The sequence below is a fragment of the Mobula birostris genome, chromosome 4 (assembly GCF_030028105.1).
Source record: "Mobula birostris isolate sMobBir1 chromosome 4, sMobBir1.hap1, whole genome shotgun sequence".
Classification (NCBI taxonomy): domain Eukaryota; kingdom Metazoa; phylum Chordata; class Chondrichthyes; order Myliobatiformes; family Myliobatidae; genus Mobula; species Mobula birostris.
This window is the reverse complement of record NC_092373.1, coordinates 5488388-5512885: the sequence shown is the minus strand read 5'-3', so window position 1 is coordinate 5512885 and position 24498 is coordinate 5488388. Positions and strand designations below refer to the sequence as shown.

The 24498-nt window shown below is 42.6% G+C and overlaps 1 protein-coding gene across 1 annotated transcript in view; it reads left to right on the top strand.

Annotated features, from left to right (window-relative positions):
• The window catches only part of LOC140196132 (scavenger receptor cysteine-rich domain-containing protein DMBT1-like), a 64392-nt gene extending 42667 nt beyond the window's left edge, over positions 1-21725 (top strand). Inside the window, exons 8-14 of the mRNA XM_072254868.1 lie at positions 11267-11581; positions 12075-12149; positions 12883-13188; positions 14007-14138; positions 15280-15366; positions 15455-15541; positions 20857-21725. Of these exons, the coding sequence (XP_072110969.1) occupies positions 11267-11581; positions 12075-12149; positions 12883-13188; positions 14007-14138; positions 15280-15366; positions 15455-15541; positions 20857-20912 (1058 nt within the window). The 3' untranslated portion in view covers positions 20913-21725. The remainder of the gene's footprint in view (positions 1-11266; positions 11582-12074; positions 12150-12882; positions 13189-14006; positions 14139-15279; positions 15367-15454; positions 15542-20856) is intronic.
• Positions 21726-24498: the final 2773 nt, after the last annotated feature.

The following is a 24498-nucleotide window of genomic DNA, read 5'->3' as shown; positions in this document are numbered from 1 at the left end:
TTTGCAAATAGAGACCATGTGTAGTCAGGAGATGCTGAGGCTGTTGATAGGGCAAAATTTCAGTCAACAGGATGTGCTGCAACGTGAATGGTGGACAAAATCAAAAAAGGGTGAGTACAGCACTGAAGATATACTATTTGAATGCACAAAGTACACAGAATAAAGTACGAGGGCTGATTGATATGTTCGCAGCCTAAGGCAGATCGTCAATTTGAGAAAACCTAGCATATTTATTTTTCAACATAGTCCCCTAATACATTTACACACTTAGTCCAGCGTGGAGCATACGAATCCCTTCTTTGTAGAAGTCGGCGTCTTGGGCCTCCAGCAGGGCTGATTGATACATTCGTGGCCTGAGGTAGAAGCAGATGAGATATAGAGCTCTCGTTGCATGCACATGCAGTTCAGCGCTTTGAGTGATCATGGAACAAATTTGAAACTCATCTCCTTCTACCCCGTGACACGAACTTATCAATCACCCCACGTTGATGAACTTGCAGCATAAATGCAGATTGGCAGGTGGGATGTTTTAAGTTACACCTAAGCATGGCTGAAGGACGATTACAGCTGGGAACATAATGTCCAAGGATACATATTGCATCGAAAGGACAACCAGGAAAGCAGAAGAGGCGGCATTACTCTGTTGGTTAGAAATGAAATCAAATCATTGGAAAGACGTGACATCGAGACGGAAGGCGTTGAATTATTGTGGATAAGCTAATGAACTGTAAAGATAAAAAATACACTGATGGGGTTTGTATACAGACCTGTAGACAGTAGTTAGGATGTGGCTTACAAATTATAACGGTGATAGAAAATGAATGCCAATAGGCAGTTAGATTCAAAAAATCAGGTTGTTGCTGCATTCTAGGAAGGGGAATTTCTGGAGCGCTAACAAGATTCCTTTTCACAGAAGATCGTAGTTGAGCACATGAGAGGATCGTGTATTCAGGAGTGAGGGTTCTGCAATGAGCCAGAGCTGATTTCAGACCTCAAAGTAAAAGAACCGTTCATAATATAATGTTATCGAATTCACCCTGCAATTTTCGAAGGGGAAGCTAAAATCAGATGTATTAGTTTTACAGTGGAGTAAAACGAATTACAGAGGCATGAGAGAGGAGTTGGTGAGAATTTACTGGAACGGAACCTTGGCAGGTATGACGTCCGAGCCACAATGGCTGGAATTTCTGGAAGCAATTCGGACAGCACTGGAGATATACATCTCAAAGAGAATTATTGGATAGGAACGATGACACGACCGTGGCTAACAGGAGACGACAAAGCCAACATGAAAGCCAAGGAGAGGGCATAAAATAGAGGAAAAAGTAGTCGGAAGCTATTGGATTGGCAAACTTTGAAATACCAACATAAGGCAAGTAAAGTCATTAAGGAGGTATACATGGGATAAGAACACAAGCTTGCCGATAATATTAAATAGGCTCAGAAACGTTTCTTCAGATGCATAAAGTGTAAAAGAGAGGTGAGACTGGATATCAGAGCGCAGTCAAACGATGCTGCAGAGTTGTAACAGACGACAACAAAATAGCAGACGAACTGAATAAATATTTTGCATCAGTCTTCACTGTAGAATACGCAAGCACTATGGTGGAAGTTCCAGATGTCAGGGGACATGAAGTGTGTGAAGTTACCATGATTTGAGAGATGGTTCTTGTGTAACTAAAAGGTCTGAAGGTACATGTCTCCTGGACCAAATGGTGTACACCCCAGTGTTCTGAAAGAGGTTGACGAAGAGATCGTGGAGGCATCAGTGATGATCTTTCAAGAATCTGTAGATTCTGGAATGGTTCCAGAAGTCTGGAAAATTGTACATCTCCTGAAGAAAGGTCTTGGCCTGAAAAGTCGACTAGTTCCATTGAAGTTTCTTGATCTACTGAGTCCTTACAGCATCTTGTGTGCGTTGCTTTGGATTTCCAGCTTGGACACAATTTGTCCTATTTACAATTCCGTTCATGTATGTTATGACTTTATGGAAATATACCCAGTAAGACGCTGCAATAATTCAGATTATGCAGTTAAGATTCATTTTTTTCCCCGAAAGATTGCACTGCACTACTTGACTGTGCAAGGAATGCAAATTTGAGACACAAATATAAACCTTTCTACGCTGCTGATGTAAAAGCTCGTTATGGTCTACGGTTGTTCTTTGCCCGTCGTCTCCAGCAATGACAGAAAACCTGTGCCGGAGAGTATTATTTTAACTGAAAAGCTGTTGCATTGGGATAGTTCCATTCTCTCGACCTTGGAAGTCCGTGTCCAGTGGTACTAGTAGTCGCACAAACTGGGGTCTTCGGTAGTTGCAGAGAATGACCAGTTCTGTGTCTCGCCATGCCACTTCAACATAGGAGCACTAGAAAATAAGAAATAGGAGCAGGAGTAGGCCATCTGGCCCGTCGAGACTGCTCCGACATTTAGTAAGATCATTGCTGATCATGCCATAGATTCATCTCCATCGACCTGTATTTTTCCCAAAGGCCTTAATTCCCCTGCTATGCAAATATCTATCCAACTTGTCTTAAATATACTTAATGAGGTCGCCTCCACTCCCTCAGTGGGCCGATAATTCCACAGATTGATCACTCTCTGAGAAAAGCAGTCCCTCCTCATCTCCGTCCTAAATCTACTCCGCCGAATCTTGAGCCAATATATCCTAGTTCTAGTATCACCTACCAGTGGAAACAACTTTCCTCCCTCTATCTTATATATCCCTTTCATAATTTTATATATTTCTGTAAGATCTGCTCTTCTGAATTCCAGCGAGTACAGTCCAAGGATCCTCAATCTCTTCTCATTGTCTAACCCTTCATCTCTGGTTTCAACCTGGTAAACCTCCTCTGCACCACCTCCACATCCAGTATATCCTCCTTTAAGTAAGGAGAGCAGAATTGCATGCAGTACTCCAGGTGTGGCCTCATCAATACGCAGCATAACATCCCTGCTCTTCAATTCAATCCCTCAAGCAATGAATTCCATTTGCCTTCTTGATAGCCCGCTGTTCCTGAAAATCAAATTTTGAGATTCTAAGTCCCTCTGCACTGCTGCGTGCTGCAATATTTTACCACCGAGATAATAATCTGCTCTTCTGTTTTCAAGTGGATGACCTCGCATTTACCAACATTGTATGCCATCTGCCAGACCTTTGACCACTCACTTTACCTATCCATGTGTTCTCTGCAGATTCTCTGTATCTTCTGCAAAATTTACTTTTCTGCTCAATATAGAATCATCAGCAAACTTAGATACAATGCACTCGGTCCCCTCTTCCGGATGGTTAATGCATACCATGACCTATACGCCTGAGGCACTCCACTCTCCACTGTATACCAACCACGGTAACACTCATGTATCCCATCTGGTTGCTTTCTATTAATTAACCAATCCTTCACCCATGCTAATATGTATCAGCTTCAACTCTATGCATCTGTATCTTATGGATAAGCCTTTTATGTGGCAACTTATCAGACGCCTTCAGGAAGTCTAGGTAAATAATGTCCATCTGTTCCCCTCTATCGCCTGTGTTCGTTATATTCTCAACGAGGACTTGCCTTTTCTGAATCGATACTGTGTCTGCCTGATACATCCATTTCTATCCAGATGCCACACTATTTCTTTTGAAATGATAATCACAACTGCAGATGTTAATCTAACTGGCCTATAGTTACCTGCTTTTGCCTAGATTCTTTTTTAAACACTGACGAGATATTCGCCATCTTCTAATCCGCCGGGAGCTACTCAGCGTCCAGAGAATTTTCCTCAAAGTTTTACTTTGACTTTAACTTCTGCCAATTGTTGATGATGGTGAGGAGACTATGAGTGAGGTTGATGTTCTGGAGCATGTTGATATTATTGGAGCGGTAGTGTTGGAGTTGTTAAAATATATTAGGAAGGATAAGTTCCGGGCGCCTGACGGAATATTCCCAAGGCTGCTCCACGAGGCGAGGGCGGAGATTGCTGAGCCTCTGGTAGGGATCTTTATGTCCTCGTTGTCCACGGGAATGGTACCGGAGAATTGGATGGAGGCGAATGTTATCCCCTTGTTCAAAACACGTAGTAGGGATAGTCCGGGTAATTATAGACCAGTGAGCCTTCCGTCTGTGGTGGAAAAGCTGTTGGAAAAGATTCTCAGAGATAGGATCTCTGGGCATTTAGAGAATCATGGTCTGATCAGGGACAGTCAGAATGGCTTTGTGAAGGGCAGATCGTGTCTAACAAGCCTGATACAGTTCTTTGAGGAGGTGACCAGGCATATAGATGAGGGTACTGCAGTGGATGTGATCTATATTGATTTTAGTAAGGCATTTGACAAGGTTCCACACGGTAGGATGTTTGGCCAGGATTGACTTGCCTGCAGAAGGCAGAGGGTCGTGCTGGAGGGAGAACATTTAGATTGGAGGATTGTGACTAGTGGTGTCCAACAAGGATCTGTTCTGCGACCTCTACTTTTCGTGATTGTTATTCACAAACTGGATGTGGGGGTAGAAGTGTAGGTTGGCAAGTTTGCAGATGACACAAAGGTTGGTGGTGTTGCAGATAGTGTAGAGGATTGTAAAAAGATTGCAGAGAGACATTGATAGGATGCAGAAGTGGGGTGAGAAGTGGCATATGGAGTACAACCCGGAGAAGTGTGAGGTGGTACACTTTGGAAGGACAAACTCCAAGGCAGAGTACAAAGGAAATGGCAGGACAAAGCAAAAAGTATCAAATACTGGTCTTAAGGTGTTGTACTTAAATGCACGCAGCATAAGGAATAAGGTGGATGATCTTGTTGTACAGCTACAGATTGGCAGGTATGATGTTGTGGCCATCACTGAGACCTGGCTAAAGGATGCATGTCTCTGGGAGCTGAACGTCCAAGGATACACGGTGTATCCGAAGGATAGGAAAGTAGGCAGAGGGGGAGGCGTGGCTTTATTGGTAAGAAATGATATTAAATAATTAGAAAGAGGTGATATAGGATCGGAAGGTGCAGAATCTTTATGGGTTGAGCTAAGAAATAGCAGGGGTAAAAGGACCCTGATGGCAGTTATTTATAGGCCTCCAAACAGCTGCAGGGATGTGGACTACAAATTACAACTGGAAATAGAAAAGGCTTGTCAGAAGGGCAGTGTTATGATAATTGTGGGAGATTTTAACATGCGAGTAGATTGGGAAAATCAGGTCAGCACTGGATCTCAAGAGAACGAATTTGTAGAATGTCTGCGAGATGGCTTTTTAGAACAGCTTGTTGTTGAGCCTACTAGGGGATCGGCTGTACTGGATTGGGTATTGTGTAATGAACCGGAGGTGATTGGAGAGATTGAGGTGAAAGAACCCTTAGGAGGCAGTGATCATAACATAATTGAGTTCACTGTGAAATTTGAAAAAGAGAAGCCGAAATCTGATGTGTCGGTATTTCAGTGGAGTAAAGGAAATTACAGTGGCATGAGAGAGGAACTGTCCAAAGTTGACTGGAAAGAGACCCTGGCGGAAAAGACAGCAGAGCAGCAGTGGCTGGAGTTTATGTGAGAAATGAGGAATGTGCAAGACAGGTCTATTTAAAAAGAGAAGAAATTTTCGAGTGGAAAAAGGATGCAACCGTGGTTGACAAGAGAAGTCAAAGCCAAAGTTAAAGCAAAAGAGAGGGCATACAAGGAAGCAAAAATTAGTGGGAAGAGGGAGGATTGGGAAGTTTTTAAAACCTTACAAAAGGAAACCAAGAAGGTCATTAAGAGAGAAAAGATTAACTATGAAAGGAAGCTAGCAAATAATATCGAAGAGAACACTAAAAGCTTTTTCGAGTATATAAAGAGTAAAAGACAGGTGAGAGTAGATATAGGCCCGATAGAAAATGATGCTGGAGAAGTTGTAAAGGGAGATGAGGAGATGGCAGAGGAACTGAACAAGTATTTTGCATCAGTCTTCACTAAGGAAGACAGCAGTATACCGGACACTCAAGGGTGGCAGGGAAGAGAAGTGTGCGCAGTCACAATTACGACAGAGAAAGTACTGTGGAAGCTGAACAGGCTATAGGTAGATAAATCTCCTGGACCAGATGGAATGCACCCTCCTGTTCTGAAGTAAGTAGCTGTGGGAATTTGCGGAGGCATTAACGATGATCTTTCAAAAGTCTATAGATTCTGGGATGGTTCCGGAGGACTCGAAGATTGCAAATGTCACTCAGCTATTTAAGAAGGGGGCAATGAAGCAAAACGGAAATTATAGACCTGTTAGCTTGACATCCATGTTTGGGAAGTTGTTGGAGTTGATTGTCAAGGATGAGGTTACAGAGTACCTGGAGGCATATGACAAGATTGGCAGAACTCAGCATGGATTCCTTAAAGGAAAATCCTGCCTAACAAACCTATTACAATTTTTTTGAGGAAATTACCAGTAGGCTAGACAAGGGAGATGCAGTGAATGTTGTATATTTAGATTTTCAGAAGGCCTTTGACAAGGTGCCACACATGAGGGTACTTAACAAGATGAGAGCTCATGGAATTACGGGAAGGTTACATACGTGGATAGAGCGTTGGCTGATTGGCAGGAAACAGAGAGTGGGAATAAAGGGATCCTATTCTGGTTGGCTGCCGGTTACCAGTGGTGTTCCGCAGGGATCAGTGTTGGGGCCGCTTCTTTTTACATTGTACATCAACGATTTAGATTATGGAATAGATGGCTTTGTGGCTAAGTTTGCTGACGATACGAAGATAGGTGGAGGGGCCGGTAGTGCTGAGGAAACGGAGAGTCTGCAGAGAGACTTGGATAGATTGGAAGAATGGGCAGGGAAGTGGCAAATGAAGTACAATGTTGGAAAGTGTATGGTTATGCACTTTGGCAGAAAAAATAAACGGGCAGACTATTATTTAAATGAGGAAAGAATTCAAAGTTCTGAGATGCAACGGGACTTGGGAGTCCTCGTACAGGATACCCTTAAAGTTAACCACCAGGTTGAGTCAGTAGTGAAGAAGGCGAATGCAATGTTGGAATTCATTTCTAGAGGAATAGAGTATAGGAGAAGGGATGTGATGTTGAGGCTCTATAAGGCGCTGGTGAGACCTCACTTGGAGTACTGTGGGCAGTTTTGGTCTCCTTATTTAAGAAAGGATGTGCTGGCGTTGGAGAGGGTACAGAGAAGATTCACTATAATGATTCCGGGAATGAGAGGATTAACATATGAGGAACGTTTGTCCGCTCTTGGACTGTATTCCTTGGAGTTTAGAAGAATGAGGGGAAACCTCATAGAAACATTTCGAATGTTAAAAGGCATGGACAGAGTGGATGTGGCAAAGTTGTTTCAATGATGGGGTAGTCTAGTACGAGAGGGCATGACTTAAGGATTGAAGGCGCCCTTTCAGAACAGAAATGCAAAGAAATTTTTTTAGTCAGAGGGTGGTGAATCTATGGAATTTGTTGCCACGGGCAGCAGTGGTGGCCAGTCATTGGGTGTATTTAAGGCAGAGATTGATAGGTATCTGAGTAGCCAGGGCATCAAAGGTAATGGTGAGAAGGCGGGGGAGAGGGACTAAATAGGAGAAAATGGATCAGCTCATGATAAAATGGCGGAGCAGACTCGATGGGCCGAATGGCCTACTTCTGCTCCTTTGTCTTATGGTCTTATGGTCTTATGGTCTTATGGTCTTATGGACATTTGGTAGTGTGGAGGAGCAGAGGGTTCTGGGCTACATGTCCACAGATTCCTGACAGTTGCCTCACAGGTGGATATGGTAGTTAAGAAAGCTAATGGCGTGTTAGCTTTCATAAGTCGAGGGATAGGGTTTAAGAGTCGCGACGCAATGATGCAGCTCTATAAAACTCTGGTTCGACCACACTTGGAGTACTGTGTCCAGTTCTGGTCGCCTCACTATAAGAAGGATGTGGAAGCATTGGAAAGGGTACAGAGGAGATTTACCAGGATGCTGCCTGGGTTAGAGAGTATGCATTATATTCAGAGATTAATGGAGCTAGGGCTTTACTCTTTGGACAGAAGAAGGATGAGAGGAGACATGATTGAGGAGTACAAGATAATAAGAGGAATAGATAGAGTGGACAGCCAGCACCTCTTCCCCAGGGCACCACTGCTCAATACAAGAGAACAGGGTTTTAAAGTAAGGGCTGGGAAGTTCAAAAGGGATATTAGAAGAAGGGTTTTTACTCAGAGAGTGGTTGGTGCGTGGAATGCACTGCCGGAGTCGGTGGTGGAGGCAGATACACTAGTGAAGTTTAAGAGAATATTAGGCAGGTAAATGGAGGAATTTAATGTGGGGGCTTATATGAGAGGCAGGGTTTGAGGGTCGGCACGACATTGTTGGCCGAAGGGTCTGTACTGTGCTGTACTATTCTATGTTCGTTTCTTTCAGTGCGCTAGAATGCATTCCATCAGGAGAAAGGGACTTTTCTATCCTCAGGCCCAAAAGTTTACTCAGCACTACCTCTTTAGTGATAACTATTGTATCGATGTCCTCATCTGCCATTGCATCTATCACATCTCTCTTTGGAATTTTAGACTTATCTTCCACCATGAATACTGACACAATATAGTAATTCAAAGCCTCTGCCATTTCGACATTGGTCAATATGAATTCCCCTTCTCGTCCGCAAAGGGACGTGTGTTCACTTTAGCTACTGTATTCGGTTGATATTATTATAAATATTTTACTATCCATCTTTTTTTATGCTGTTCTATTTTGATAATCTGGCTTCCCTTTATTCATTGCTCACTTCCTGATTCTTTGTTGCTTTTTAAAGTTTTCTCAAACTTCCAGTTTCTCATTTGTCTTGACGACTTTGTATGCAGGAACAACTAGTTTGATACCTTCTTTATTTCCTTAGTTATCCAGGGCTAGCTCTCACCACCATTACTCTCCTTGCCTTTCAGTGGGATATACTTTGTTGAGCTCCGTGAAAAATCTCTTTGAAAGTTTCCCACTATTCCTTAATCATCTCACCACATAGCCTGTGTTCCCAGTCTACACGAGCCACGACCTGCTTCATCCCATTGTTCAGGGATAATATACTGGTTTTAAATCGAACTATTGCACCTTTCCTGGCCATTGGATGGAAACATGGAAACCCTATACCACAATACAAGCCGTTTGGCCCACAAAGTTGTGCCGAAATGTCCATACCTTAGAAATTACTAGGCTTACCCATAGCCCTGTATTTTTCTGAGTTCCATGTTCCTATTCAAAAGTCTCTTAAAAGACCATACCGTATCCGCCTGCACCACTGTTTCCGGCAGCCCATTCCACGCACTCACCACTCTCTGAGTAAAAAAAAAACTTACCCCTAATATCTCCTCTGTTCCTAGTCCCCAGCAAATTAAACCTGTGTCCTCTTGTGGCAACCATTTCGGCCCTGGGGAAAAAAAACAAAAAAAAACCTCTGACTATCCATAGGATCAATACCTCTCATCATCCGAGTTCACTCAACCTTTTTTTTTCATAAGGCATGCTCCCCAATCCAGACAAAATCCTTGCAAATCTCCTCAGCACTATTTCTATGTCTTCCACATTCTTCCTGTAGTGAGGCTACCAGAACTCGGTACAGTACTCCATGTGGTGTCTGAGCAGGGCCCTATATAGTTGCAACATTACCCCTAAGCTCCACTTCACAATTATCTGGGTTGAACACCATCTGCCACTTGTCAGCCCGGTTTTGCAATGTCCCACTTTAACCTCCGACCGCCCTCCACATTATCCACAACACCTCCAATCTTTGTATATTCAGCAAGACACGACTCATCCTTGACAAAGCCATGCTGACTATTCCTAATCGTATTACGCCTTTCCAAATATTCATGAATGCTGCCTCTCAGGATGTTCTCCATCAACGTACAAACAACTGAAGTAAGACACCCTGAATTATAATTTTCTGGGCTATACCTACTCCCCTTTTTGTCTAAAGGAAAAAAATCCGCAACCCTCCTGTCCTGTGGAACCTGACCCGTCCCCATTGATGATTGAAAGACCGTCGTTAGAGCCCTAGCAATTTACTTCCTTGCCTCTCATAGTAGCCTGGCCTACATTTCATCCGGTACCGGCGACTTATCTAACTTGATACTTTCCTAAATCTCCAGCCAATCCTCTTTCTTAATATCTAGAACATGCGCAAGCTTTTCAGCACCAAAATCATTTTCCATATTGAATACTTAAGTAAAGTATGCATTAAGTTGCTCTGCTATTTCCTCTTGTTCCATGCACACTTTCCCACTGTCGCACTTGATAGGTCCCTTTCTTTCATGTTGTATCCTCCTGCTCTTCACATACTTGTGGAATGCTTTGCGGTTTTCCTTAATCCTGTCAGATAAGGCCTTCTCGTGGCCCTTCCTGGCTCTCCTAGTTTCATTTAAGCTGCTACCTGTTAGCCTTATAATCTTCCAGATCTCTAACATTACCTAGCTCTATGAAACTTTCGGAAGTTTTTCTTTTTTTCTTGACTAGATTTATTGCAGCCTTTGTACTCCGTGGTTCCTGTACGCTACCGTAACTTCCCTGTCTCATTGGAACGTCCCTATGCAGAACTGCAGACAAATATACGCTGAACATTTGCAATATTTCTTCCGTACTTTTCCCTGAGAACAGTTGTCCAGTTTAAGCTTCCATTTTCCTGCCCGATACCCTCATAATTCCCCTTACTCTAATTAAACGCTTTTCTAACGTGTCTGTTGCTATCCCTCTCCAATGCTATTGTAAAGGAGGTAGAATTATGATCACTATCTCCAAATCTTGTCCCACTGTGAGATCTGACACCTGACCAGGTTCATTTCCCCATACAATCATGTACACTCTCTCCTCTTGTAGGCTTATCTACATTTTGTGTCAAGAAACTTTCCTGAACACACCTAACAAACTCCACCCCATCTAAACCCCTTGCTCTAGGGAGATGCCAATCGATATTTGGGAAATTAAAATCTCCCATCACGGCAACTCTGTTATTATTACCTCACTCTTGATCTTATACGTCCACACTGTCGGAGCTGTCTTTGCATGCTAGCGCAAGCAGGTGAGTATCCCTCTACGATACGGTCCCGCCCGCTACCCTCGCCTGATTCAGATTTCCTGTCGAGGCGGTGCACCATTGTGTTGTTGACGTTGCATGCAAACAGCCACTTCGAGTCTTTGGTTAGAGCTGAGTGTCCAAAGGTGAGATTGGACACCATAATCCCCATCATCAGAGGCGCTGCATGTCCCTGATCTCCATATACGCACATCACAATTAATTATTAACCTGAATCTATAATCAATATTCAGGTTTGTTCTTTGTTCTTCAGATCACAGGGAAATAAGGTTGGCAAATGGGAAGAATCCTTGCCAGGGAAGACTTGAGGTTTTCTTTAACGGAACATGGGGAACAGTTTGCTCTGACTCCTTTGGCTTGGAGAATGCACAAGTGGTTTGCTCCCAGCTCAACTGCGGCTCGGCAAAATTAATAGAAAACACCGCTGCATTTGGAGAAGGGAAAGGACCGATCTGGCTGGATGACGTGAGATGTCGGTTGGGTGACTCACTTTTATGGCAATGCCCATCTTCAGCGTGGGGCCAACACAACTGCAAACACGAGGAGGATGTTGCGATTATTTGTTCAGGTAATTATACAGTCATAGCGTTATATACTGCGAAACAGGCCTATCGGTCCACCTACCCGTGCAGAACTCTTATTCTTCCAAGGGCTTCTTGTCCCTGCACCACAGATCTTCATTTCGATCTCATCCACGGACCTACCCAAATCTATCTTAAACTTTGAAACAAATCTGCTTCCACCAGTTCCGCAGGCAGGTCTTTCCACCCTCTTACCACACTCTGAGTGAAGTAATATCCCCTCTTATTTCCCTTAAAGTCTTCACCTTTTACCCTTAAACCACGATATGGATTTCTAGTCCCCCAAAGCTACAATGGAAGAAGCCTACTTGAATGTATCTTATCGAATCCACCCAGACTGGTGAATATTTTAACAAATCTCGCCTCATTCTTCTACATTCTAGCGTATAAAGATCGACCTTAATTGTATTAATTACTATAAACATAATGACCAGCATTTGGAATATTTCACTGAAATGATGAGTTGAATTTATTTTACAGAAATATGGCCATCGAAACCGCTAATTGAGGAGTTTCAGAAGGAGAAGACAATAAAGCCATTTCCAAAAGCCTCAAGTAATCACTGATGTTTTAATTATTCAAAATAGGCAACATGTATACATTTTCTTTCCCTCGCTTCTTGTTTTAAGGCGTTTTCTCTGTTCCTGGTTTCAGAAGGACGCAGACTTTTCCTCCCTCAATTTCACTTTTCCGTTGTCAACACCCTTTTTGTCGTGTCAGTGCCAGGGAACATTTAAGTGAAATGCAAGCCTTGCGATGGTCAAATTCGCTGCTATAGCAAAGCAATGGAACAAACTTGCTGAAGGCTTTTTCATCAAAAGTACGAGATAGACTAAATTTAGAGATTATCGGCACGTTAAATTGCAGAAGGACCGAAATGTGCGTGCCAGACATTACCGGCGTATGGCTCAGTTGTCAATAAAGCAATTCAGCGTTAAATGCAAAGGCCATAAAGGTGTCATTACAAATCCTGTTGAATTTTATGCTTAATTCTGAATTCCAGCGTAAGTGGACAATATAAGATATTGCATACCTTTATGCATATTTGTTTTCAAGAGGAAGATTGATTCCACTTACATACCGAATGAAAGATTGTCAGAGCGGATAAACATAATTCTATCAAACGCTTTGATCATCCACATTATTGACGAATTCATCCAGGAACAATTAGTACCCCAAAGTATTAAACACGTGACTCAGCGGAATCGGTTGAGGGGGAGAAGTGGGTACGTAACACTTGCAGTACAAGTTAGTTCACAAGTATGAACTTGTGCGTCTTTTGTTTCAGACCTGCGGCTCGTGGCGGGGTTCGATAATTGCTCTGGAAGAATTGAAGTTTTCTTCAGTGGGACATGGGGAACTGTCTGTGACGATTCATGGGACAGACACGATGCTGCTGTCGTCTGTCGCCAACTAAACTGTGGGGATCCAGTCCTGGCTTCCGGGGGGATATTATTCCCTCTTGGAAACCGCACTATTTGGATGGACGAGGTCAAATGCAAAGGGAGTGAGCATTTTCTGTCGGATTGCCAGTTTTCTGCATTGCATCGTCATGACTGTGGGCACAAAGAGACCGTTGGAGTGATATGTTCTGGTCAGTGAACAAATAATGTTGTTACTTTTCGTCAATTCCACTTATTTTCTCGTTATATCTCTACCTCTGTTAAACAAACCAACAAGAAACCCCGATATCTTCGAATGGGTATCACAAAATTAACCTTTCCAGCATTGTTTGTCCTAGTCCTCAGCTGCTTGTGCCGTTCTACATCTATGTTCAGCACAACTACCTTTCTCTGCATATCTGCTTTACTTATTTGAGCATTAATTTCCCTTGGACCCGATGTTTTACATCCAACTTTCAATCTTCTTACATCTTAAAATGTTACACACTATTCGCGCCCCTGTGTTAATGGTGGTATTCGAATTGAAATCTTCACATGATTTCGAACTCCCGGCAACAAGCCTGGGTGAGATAAGCATTTATATACCTTTATCTGCACTGAGCAGTACTTATAAGTTTACGTTTCATATCATAATGTTCAGAATTTACATCAAATCCTGACAAAAGCATGGACATGTCACAATGCAGACTGCCAATTTTTGTCTGCTCTGATAGCTGAATCCGTGATTTAATGAAAAGCATGTTTTGTAATATTGATTTCCTGGGAGATACAGCACGCTCAGAATCATTAATGGCCCAAGAAGACCGCGCCACCCAATTACAGTCAGGTGACCAATTCGCCTAATAACCCTTACATCTTTGGAAAGTCGAAGGAAACCCACGCTGTCAGGGGGAGTAGGTACAATTCACTTTCAGACTGCATTGGAATTGAACCGAGGTTTCCGATGCTATGCGCTTCCGTGCTGCTCTTGACAAAATATATTTAAAATTGTTTAACGTCCTTCTTTCAGATCATCAGCCACATACTCCTACTTTTCGTAATCTGAAAGCCTTCATTTACGCCATCCCTTTCATTCTTGGTTCTCTTCTGGTCATCGTTTCTCTCTACCTGATCAAAAGCCGACGAAGACAGTTCCAGTATGGTTGGTAAATCTACTATCATAAACCGTGATGAATAACTGTAAGCTAATTTAAAATGCATCATGTTGATTCCTTGCAATATGGTATGTTCACCAAGAAATGAGAGTTCATAAACACAAATAGACTCTAAGTGGCTGTCTAGAATACTCAGGACTCAACTACTTCGGCGTGGATTGTAAATGTACTTTTCCTTGGTAAGATGAGCCAGAAAATACAAATTGGCGCTACAACGCAGCTTGGAGGGTACGGTTGCATGCTGCGTATGTAAGGCGAAATGATGCTGTCAGGCTTATCTGCTCGCTAGATTGACGGAAGAAACAGATCACGGAAGTAACGTGGAGGTTGTTGCAGAAATAAACACATTCTGGGAATTGGGATGACATTATTATTGAACTCACAGCATTACGGCCAGTAGAGGCCCTTCTGCGTCCGATGTTGTGCAGACAATTTAACACACTCCAATTTCGGTATACCCCAGCTCGCCCACCAAGCCCTCCACTTTTTTCTATCACCTGTATGTTTATTTAATTGGTTCGTGGGTGTCCCTCATGTATCTGCCTCCACCACCACACGTAGCAAGACGTATCACTTGCCACTTTGTGTGTAAAAAAAATGCGCCCTATACTTCCTTCCAGTCACCTTCAAATTATGTTCTCTCGTATTTCCCATTTCTGGTCTGGGATAAATACCTATTTTATCGAATTGATCTATACCTCTTACTATTTTGCATACCTCCAACAAGCCACTTCTTATCGTCCTTCACTACAGAGAGAAAACACTTGTTCGCTTACCCAATGTTTAGCAGACAATTCTGAATACTGTTGCATGTTGCAGATTGTCTGCTTAACAGAGATCAGTTAGTACAGACAAATATTTCATTATGGTTGAGATGATGTAAGCATTGTTGGTTCACTGAGAAAGGATCCTGGACTTTGGAACTTCTGCAGATGAATTTGATGAAGGCACAGACGATGTAGCTGGATTTATTACTAATTCTATAACTCAAAGGAGGATTGCGAAGTATGTCCCCTCTTCCCCCCCCCCACCCCCACTCTGCTGGATATAAAGAAAAAGAGGACAATAGCAGTTTAAATTTCTGTCCGTCCTGTTCACCGGATAAATTTCCCTTTTCTGGTATTTCAGACGATAAGAAGTCACGGCCTTCTACACACAGGTTTGCTGAGCCTTTTTATGAGGAGATCGCCTTTCAGGAGACTGGGCCTGCAGTTGGTAATTATATTGAAACAGTATGCATCTGTTCTCTCTTAGTGTGAGTGAATTATTTTGTTTCATTAAATACAGGTTTTTCTTTCATCAGGAGAGTCGCAATCCATTAGCTCAGCAGATAAATTAGAATATTATCTGGACGGTGATTTGCATGGCTACCAAAATGAAAACATGGAAGGTTAGTTCGCTAAAATTTTACCCCACAATAGTCTGATCAGAAGATAGCGAAATAAGTCATGGTCTCCGAATCAGACGTAAAGACGTTACAACACACAGCAACGAGAATAATTAGAATGAAATCAATCAACTGCAGACAGAGGAAATTTGAACGAGAATACCATAACACATTGGGGCAGATTTTAGCCTTTCTTCTCTTCCAGTATACTACCAAAAGAAGTATTGAAAATAACGGGAAATCTAATTATTTTGACAATACGTACACAAACAAAGAACAACAAGGAACAACAATAAAGCTGAGGCAATATTTCAGATCGAAACAGCTTCATCAGGAATATCTCAATCGAAATACAGACGTTTTTGCACACAAATCTTATCAGCACGCACACAATGCGATCACGTTTTCTTTCAAAGATGTACGTATTAACTATTTTTTTTATTGAGGCTTTTATCTCTGATGCTTTATCGTAGACTTTGAAATGCTATTACTTTCCTCAAACACACAAAAAAAAACTCATTACAATAGATAATATATTTAATGATATGACCGAGGAAACTATCCCTGCCTCCTTTGGAGGATGCATAATAAAGAGGCTGCCAGGAATGCATCGTGATATTAACCGAGTTTGGTAAGAAGGACTGTAAGAACAAAATGTGTTCGTTCAACGGCGGTATACTCGCTACATATCCCGTTAACTTTAGCCGTAGTCAACTGAACGGGCCATAGAACACGGATCAGTGCAATAGACGAACTTCTGGCTCACGATGCTATGCCAAACTAGTTAAATTACTGATTCGGCTTCCAGCATAAATGTCCCAAAGAACACTAGTCACTTACCCCGTGACACGTTAAAAGACCAGCAGAAATAGAAAACACTTTGGAGTCCGGTATTCCTATTCACTAATGCGATTTATTTAATAACAACGTAATAGCGTGATATAAATGCAGATATATCAAACAGGTTAGAAATAGTATATATAGCTATGCGTCTGGAAATATAGACAGTAAGCTTCCTCAAGCCCAGGTGTAAATGGATACAGTCTTACGGTGATGAGTAAAGTTCAGTTCAGTTCGTGGTATTGAGTTGAGTAGTGATGGAGAGAGAGAAGTGTCTGGTTCTTCAATTGAGCTGATACCGTCGATCTTCCCGTTGTCCTCCGAGTTCCTTTAGAAGTCACCGATAGTGACCATAACAAAGTGGACCGTTCTTCTGTGGTCGAATTATCAACCCATGCGAGGGAGGACACACAAATAACTCTCCACCGGTCACACCCTTTTCATTCTGGAAGAGCCACTGATCAATCCGCCTGATCGATCCTCAAAAACCCACCTTTTCTGTGGGCACAACAAAGCTCACTCAGTGTCCAAAACCACGTGTCTGTGTGTCCCTTATCTGACCTTCTATTTACCTCACCATGCTGTACACCAGTTGTCTATCAAGTAGCTCCTCCCTTCTCTCTCTGTAAGAAGTTAGAAGCCGCCAGTGTCCTTGCAGAAGTGTAAACATGCCGCAGAGAAACCATAACACCATCTCAATGCAGTCTTCGCCTCTCTCCCTTCATAACAAAGTGTCTGTGTGGACACCTCTCTCTCTCTCTCTTTTTTAAAAGCACAGTTCACAGGGATAATTCAAGATCCCATCACACGCCCTTCCTTTTCGAAAAAGAAATTTGACGAAGGAAACATTTTTAGTTTAACTGTAGATTACAACGTTTAAATCAATACACGTATAATCATCAGATAGAAACCATAGAAACCATAGAAACTACAGTGCAGAAGCAGGCCTTTTGGCCCTTCTTGGCTGTGCCGAACCATTTTCTGCCTAGTCCCACTGACCTGCACACGGACCATATCGCTCCATAAACCTCCCATGCATGTATCTGTCCAATTTATTCTTAAATGTTAAAAAAGAATCCGCATTTACCACCTCGTCTGGCAGCTCATTCCATACTCCCACCACTCTCTGTGTGAAGAAGCCCCACCTAATGTTCCCTTTAAACTTTCCCCGCCTCACCCTTAGCCCATGTCCACTGTTTTTTTTTCTCCCATTGCCTCAGTGGAAAAAGCCTGCTTGCATTCACTCTATCTATTGCCATCATAATTTTATATACCTCTATCAAATCTCCCCCATTCTTCTACGCTCCAGGGAATAAAGTCCTAACCTATTCAACCTTTCACTGTAACTGAGTTTCTCAAGTCCCGGCAACATCCTTGTAAACCTTCTCTGCACTCTTTCAACCTTATTTATATCCTTCCTGTAATTTGGTGACCAAAACTGAACACAATACTCCAGATTCGGCCTCACCAATGCCTTATACAACCTCATCATAACATTCCAGCTCTTATACTCAATACTTCGATTAATAAAGGCCAATGTACCAAAAGTTCTCTTTACGACCCTATCTACCTGTGACGACACTTTTAGGGAATTTTGTATCTGTATTCCAAGATCCCTCTGTTCCACTGCACTCCTCAGTGCCTTACCATTAACCCTGTATGTTCTACGTTGATTTGTCCTTCCAACGTGCAATACCTCACACTTGTCAGTATTAAACTCCATCTGCCATTTTTCAGCCCATTTTCCAGCTGGTCCAAGTCCCTCTGCAGGCTCTGAAATCCTTCCTCACTGTCTACTACACCTCCAATATTTGTATCATCAGCAAACTTGCTGATCCAATTTACCACATTATCATCCAGATCATTGATATAGATGACAAATAACAGTGGACCCAGCACTGATCCCTGTGGCACACCACTAGTCACAGGCCTCCACTCAGAGAAGCAATTCTCTACCACCACTCTCTGGCTTCTTCCATCGAGCCAATGCATAATCCAATTTACCACCTCTCCATGTATACCTAGCGACTGAATTTTCTTAACTAATTTCCCATGCGAGACCTTGTCAAAGGCCTTACTGAAGTCCATGTAGACAATATCCACTGCCTTCCCTTCATCCACTTTCCTGCTAACCTCCTCGAAAAACTCTAACAGATTGGTCAAACATGACCTACCACGCACAAAGCGATGTTGACTCTCCCTAATAAGCCCCTGTCTATCCAAATGTTTGTAGATTCTTTCTTAGTACTCCCTCCAATAACTTACCTACTACTGACGTTAAACTCACCGGCCTATAATTTCCCGGATTACTTTTCGATCCGTTTTTAATCAACGGAACAACATGAGCCACTCTCCAATCCTCGGCACTTCACCCGTAGACAGCGACATTTTAAATATTTCTGCCAGGGCCCCCGCAATTTCAACACTAGTCTCCTTCAAGGTCCGAGGGAACACTCTGTCAGGTTCCGAGGATTTATCCACTTTAATTTTCCTCAAGGCAGCAAGCACCTCCTCCTTTTCAATCTGTACAGTTTCCATGGTCTCACTACTTGATTCCCTCAATTCCATAGATTTCATTCCAGCTTCCTTAGTAAATACAGACGCAAAAAACCTATTTAAGATCTCCCCCATTTCCTTTGGTTCCGCACAAAACCGACCACTCTGATCTTCAAGAGGACCAATTTTATCCCTTACAATCCTTTTGCTCCTAATATACTTGTAAAAGCTCTTCGGATTATCCTTCACTTTGACTGCCAAGGCAACCTCATGTCTTCTTTTAGCCCTCCTGATTTCTTTCTTAAGTATTTTCTTGCACTTCTTATACTCCTCAAGCACCTGATTTACCCCCCGTTTCCTATACATTTCATAAAATTCTCTCTTCTTCTTTATCAGAGTTGCAGTATCCCTTGAGAACCAAGGTTTCTTATTCCTATGCAACTTGCCTTTAATCCTGACAGGAACATACAAACTCTGCACTCTCAAAATTTCCCCTTTGAAGGCTTCCCACCTACCAATCACATCTTTGCCAGAGAACAACCTGTCCCAATCCACGCTTTTTAGATTCTTTCTCATTTCTTCAAATTTGGCCTTCTTCCAGTTCAGAACCTTAACCCTAGGACCAGATCTATCCCTGTCCATGATCAAATTGAAACTAATGGTGTTATGATCCCTGGAACCAAAGTGCTTCCCTACACAGACTTCTGTCACTTGCCCTAATTCGTTTCCTAACAGGAGATCCAATATTGCATCCCCTCTAGTTGGTCCCTCTATATATTGATTTAGAAAGCTTTACTGAACACATTTTACAAACTCTAAACCATCGAGACCCCTAACAGTATGGAAGTCCCAATCAATGTATGGAAAATCAAAATCCCCTACCACCACAACTTTATGTTTCCTGCAGTTGCCTGCTATCTCTCTGCAGATTTGCTCTTCCAAGTCTCGTTGACTATTGGGTGTTCTGTAATACATTCCCACTAATGTGGCCATACCTTTCAGATAACAGGGCAAAAACGTGTACAATTTCTAACTTGACATCTGGATTAACAATCAGCTATAATGTTGTCAGTACCTTTCACGTGTTTTATTTTCAGGTCATATTATTGAAATATCAGACTCCAGTTTAATAACCTTCTATTCTCATCCTTTATTTTAGTTAGAAACACTAACGGATTGCGGTCTGTGTAAACCACAAGTGGTTTCTGGGCAGGACAAACATAGACTTCAGAATGTTGTAAAACCAGAATAAGTGATAGCAACTCTTTTTCAACAGTGGAATAATTTTTTTCCGACGCACATTAAATTTCTTTGAAAAATAAGCTACCAGGTGTACAATGTCATCCACACCTTTCTGTAACAATACTGCCCCAGCAACTTCGTCACTAGCGTCTGCCGCTATAGTTCGGAATGGGTTGAGAGTAACGTCTTGATGCTGAGAATGTGATGAGGAATTTTTTATAGTGATCGATGAAATAACTTACCTGAGGGAATACATGGATGGACTGTATTGTAACAAAAAAAAAAAAAAAAAAAAAAAGAAAATCAGAGTGGCAAAGGGATTTTACCGGCCTTGTATGGGATTCTAGAAAGGGTAACCTGCGGGTTGAGACGGTGGAGAAGAAGACAAATGTAACGTGAATATTCGTGAGAAAACACGAATATAGGAACAAAAATATAATGGTGGGGTTTTATAGAATTATTTAATTCTGCTCATAGGTCCTTTGGTCTTATGGCAACGGTAACTTTGTTCCTGTGTCGGCTATTGCTACCTTACCTGCTGGTGATTAGAAGCTTTCTCTACCCTTGTTTCCTATTTGCAATATGTGAGCTATTAAGATCTCTGGAGATATAAATATTTCGTTGATAATGATCCGAATGGATACATAAAAGATTGATTATTGGCAGTTGACTTGACATTATTTATTGTGTTGTGACAGAATTTTCTGCAATACACTCAGGAATTGTCTCTAACTTTACAGAATCCCCTTTGCCGCTTGGTGAAAAATTCGGAGAAGAATATGACGATATTGAATAACTGCGCTTGAATAAATGAGAATTACAATCATTTAGATTAAACATTTTATGGGCTGTTGCAACCACCGTGCTATTTCCCCGTATGTTCTGTAATTCATTTAATGGAATGTTGTAAGTGGAATTCAACCCCCTCTGTGATTTGAAGTGAGAGTCTTCCGTGAGTGGAAAACAAAACAAAACTTCTGAACAGTTTGGCAGGTGCCAGTGATGCACAATGTAAAATGGCTTTAAATTGAATTTAGCGCTGTCCGTAAATGTCACGCTATTTGACACAGCTAAACTTCTAGCACGTTATACTTGCTTATGGTTTATTCAACAAACGATGCAGTTTTTCAATTGTTCTTTCAATGTATGCATCCGTCCTTGAAATATATTTGCTGAAATATGTTTCTCGACTCTTGATTTTTTTTTTTTGAATGGGCGACCTTCCTAAACCCAACACAAATACTGGGGCATAGGCTGCCGACAGTCTCTCGCCAGAGTTCTGTTGGGCCATGATTTCAAGTAGTTCACAGAATAGACCATCTTCTAGGCGAAGATACTTCCTCTCCCAGGGATGGGATCTTTGGAGCTTTTGTTAGTGTACTTTAGCTCTGAGTTTGTTTACGAAATGGGTTTTCTAACATCATGTCCAACCCTCCTGCTTTGGGAGCCGGGCTTGGGACTCTCCACGTTCTAATGACGTATAATTGAAATAAGTTCGACAAACCAATAGTATGCATAGATGGGTAACATTGTGAAATATCTTTTCTAATTGCCAGATGATTGGTATGTCATTCTGTCGTTATTTATTTGTTCATAGTGTCTCCACTTGTAAGCCTCAGGAGTTTTCTATTCCTTGTGAACTGTATTAAAATAACCCAGTTTTGAAGATTGCTGTCACATTTGTGTTTGGTAATCAGATACTGATCTACTATTATTATTATTTTTTAAACAGGAACTAGTTTACAGTTGAGGTAAATAAAGATCCTGACATTTCAAACCGGACTTTATGAATCAAAGCCGGACTTCCTGTTATCTCTATTTTATTTCTTCCCGAAAATTCCAGCATGTGTCAACTGACAGAGTACCTTGCATCAATACACAATATAGTCACGAGGGATGATCTCTCCTACCACATAATTAAATGAACAATACTATAACTCATCCCAGGTGAAATAGAAACGATAATCTGCGCTTTTGTTCTTGTAGAGCGTGACCTAAGAGTAATATCCCATGCACCATTGATTGCAGGCCATGATCGTCAGGGATTTGGGCCTTTTATATGATTGTATCTTTTACTGCTTACGTTATTTGATGTGCTATATGTGATTTGAGCTGGATGTGACTACTTTGGCATTGTGTTTTGCACCCTGGCCCCGGCGGAACGCTATTTTATTCGGGCGTATTCGAGTCTATGGCTGAATGAAAGTTAACCAAAATCATAGAGTTGGACAAATGGTGGAGGCATCTGTCGTCAAGCACTTTGGTTCGAGAGAAAATAATTCAGTTACCTTTAAAATTGTTACGGAGAAGGATAGAGACGATTCACTACTAATGTCCCGAAGTGAGGTTAATGACACTTTGGACTCTCAGGAGAGACATTGCAGCTCTTAAAAGGTCGTACAGACATATATCTGCATTTTATTGTAGTCTTCTATGTGACACCACTAGTAACGATAGCGATGTCCGTTATGGAGAAACTTCCCACCCCTTACCATAAAACTATAAATAAGGTTATGAAACAATTCTTCTGGCCTAGTTTGAGGAAAGATGTTGCAATGTTTTGCAGGACTTGTCACAATTGTCAGGTTGCGGGTAAACATAATCAGGTCACCCCGGTGGCCCCATTGCAGCCTATTCCTGCATTTGGTGAACCCTTTTCAAAAGTTATTGTAGATTGTTTCGGCCCATTGCCGAACACTAAACGGGGGGGGGAGGGGGGCATCAGTATTTGCGAACTATCCTGTGCACCGCATCAAGATTTTCCAAGACAATACCTCTCCGAAATATCAAAGCCAAAACTGTGTCAAAGCCAAAACTGTGTCTTTTTAACGCGCCGTCCCGCCAATACAATTCCAAGGAGGACAATTGCAGCCCAGAGACCAGCTTCCCACCGTCCTGTGTGGTGCCAACTCGCAATTGGGAGATTGATTCCATAGTAAAAGAGGCCCAACGGGATGACACTGACCCCGGCAATGGACCTGCCGATCGCCTTTTTGTGCCTAATTCCGTCAGTGTTCAGCTTCTGCAGTGGGGGAACACATCTTGTTCCGCCTGCCACCCCGGGAGTGATCGGACACTGCCTCCCCTGAAAAGACACTTTTGGTGGCCTTCCATGGATGCAGATACCCTTTACTATGTCTCTGCATGTTCCGTCTGTGCCCGCGTAAAAGCCTCCTACCGGCCACATGCTGGATTACTTCGTCCCCTACCTGTCCCTGGTAGTGCTTGGCCGCACCTTGCCCTAGATTTCGTCACTGGTCGACCCCATTCACATGGAAACACCACCGTACTCACCGTGGCAGACGGGTTCTCCAAGACGATGTACTTTGTAGCCCTCCCTAAATTCCCTTTTGCTCAGGAGACCGCAGACCTTCTCGTCCGCCAGCTCTTACGCCTCCACGGAATTCCCGCGGACATCATCTCCCGTGGGGGTCCCCAATTTGTCTCGCAGGTATTAAATTCCTCCCTCAAGCCCTGGTGCCTCTGTTAGTCTGTCATCCGTCTTCCATCAGCAGACAAACAGGCAAACGGAAGGGGTCAACCAGGATTTGGAGGCGGCGCTACCTTTCATAAAAACCAACAACCCGTCCACCTGGAGTGACCACTTCGCGTGGGTAGAGTACACCTAAGCTTCTCTGGTTAGTAGTGCCACCGGAAGGTCTCCTTTCGAATGCTCCTTTGGGTCCCAACCCCCGCTGCTCCCCGTTCAAGAAGAGGAGATTGCGGTGCCGTCTGCTCAGGCCCACATTGGTCAGTGCCGCAATGTTTGGGAGGACACACGCACAGCCCTGCTCCGATCAGCTGATCGCAACAGGAGGATTGCCGTTCGACATCCGACTCGGGCGCCTGGGGTTCCATCTGGGCAGAAGGCGTGTCTCTCGTCCAGGGACAATCTTCTCAGAAACCATAAGACCACAAGACAAAGGAAAAGAAGTAGGCCATTCGGCCCATCGAGTCTGATCCGCCATTTTATCATGAGCTGATCCATTTTCTCCTATTTAGTCCCACTCCCCTGCCTTCTTACCATAACTTTGATGCCCTGGCTACTCACATACCTATCAATCTCTGTCTTAAATACACCCAATGACAAGGCCTCCACTGCTGCCCGTGGCAACAAATTCCATAGATCCACCACCCTCTGACTAAAAAAAAAATTCTTTGCATTTCTGTTCTGAAAGGGCGCCCTTCAATCCTTAAGTCATGCCCTCTCGTACTAGACTCCCCCATCATGGGAAACAACTTTGCCACATCCACTCTGTCCATGCCTTTTAACATTCGAAATGTTTCTATGAGGTCTCCCCTCATTCTTCTAAACTCCAAGGAATACAGTCCAAGAGCGGACAAACGTTCCTCATATGTTAACCCTCTCATTCCCGGAATAA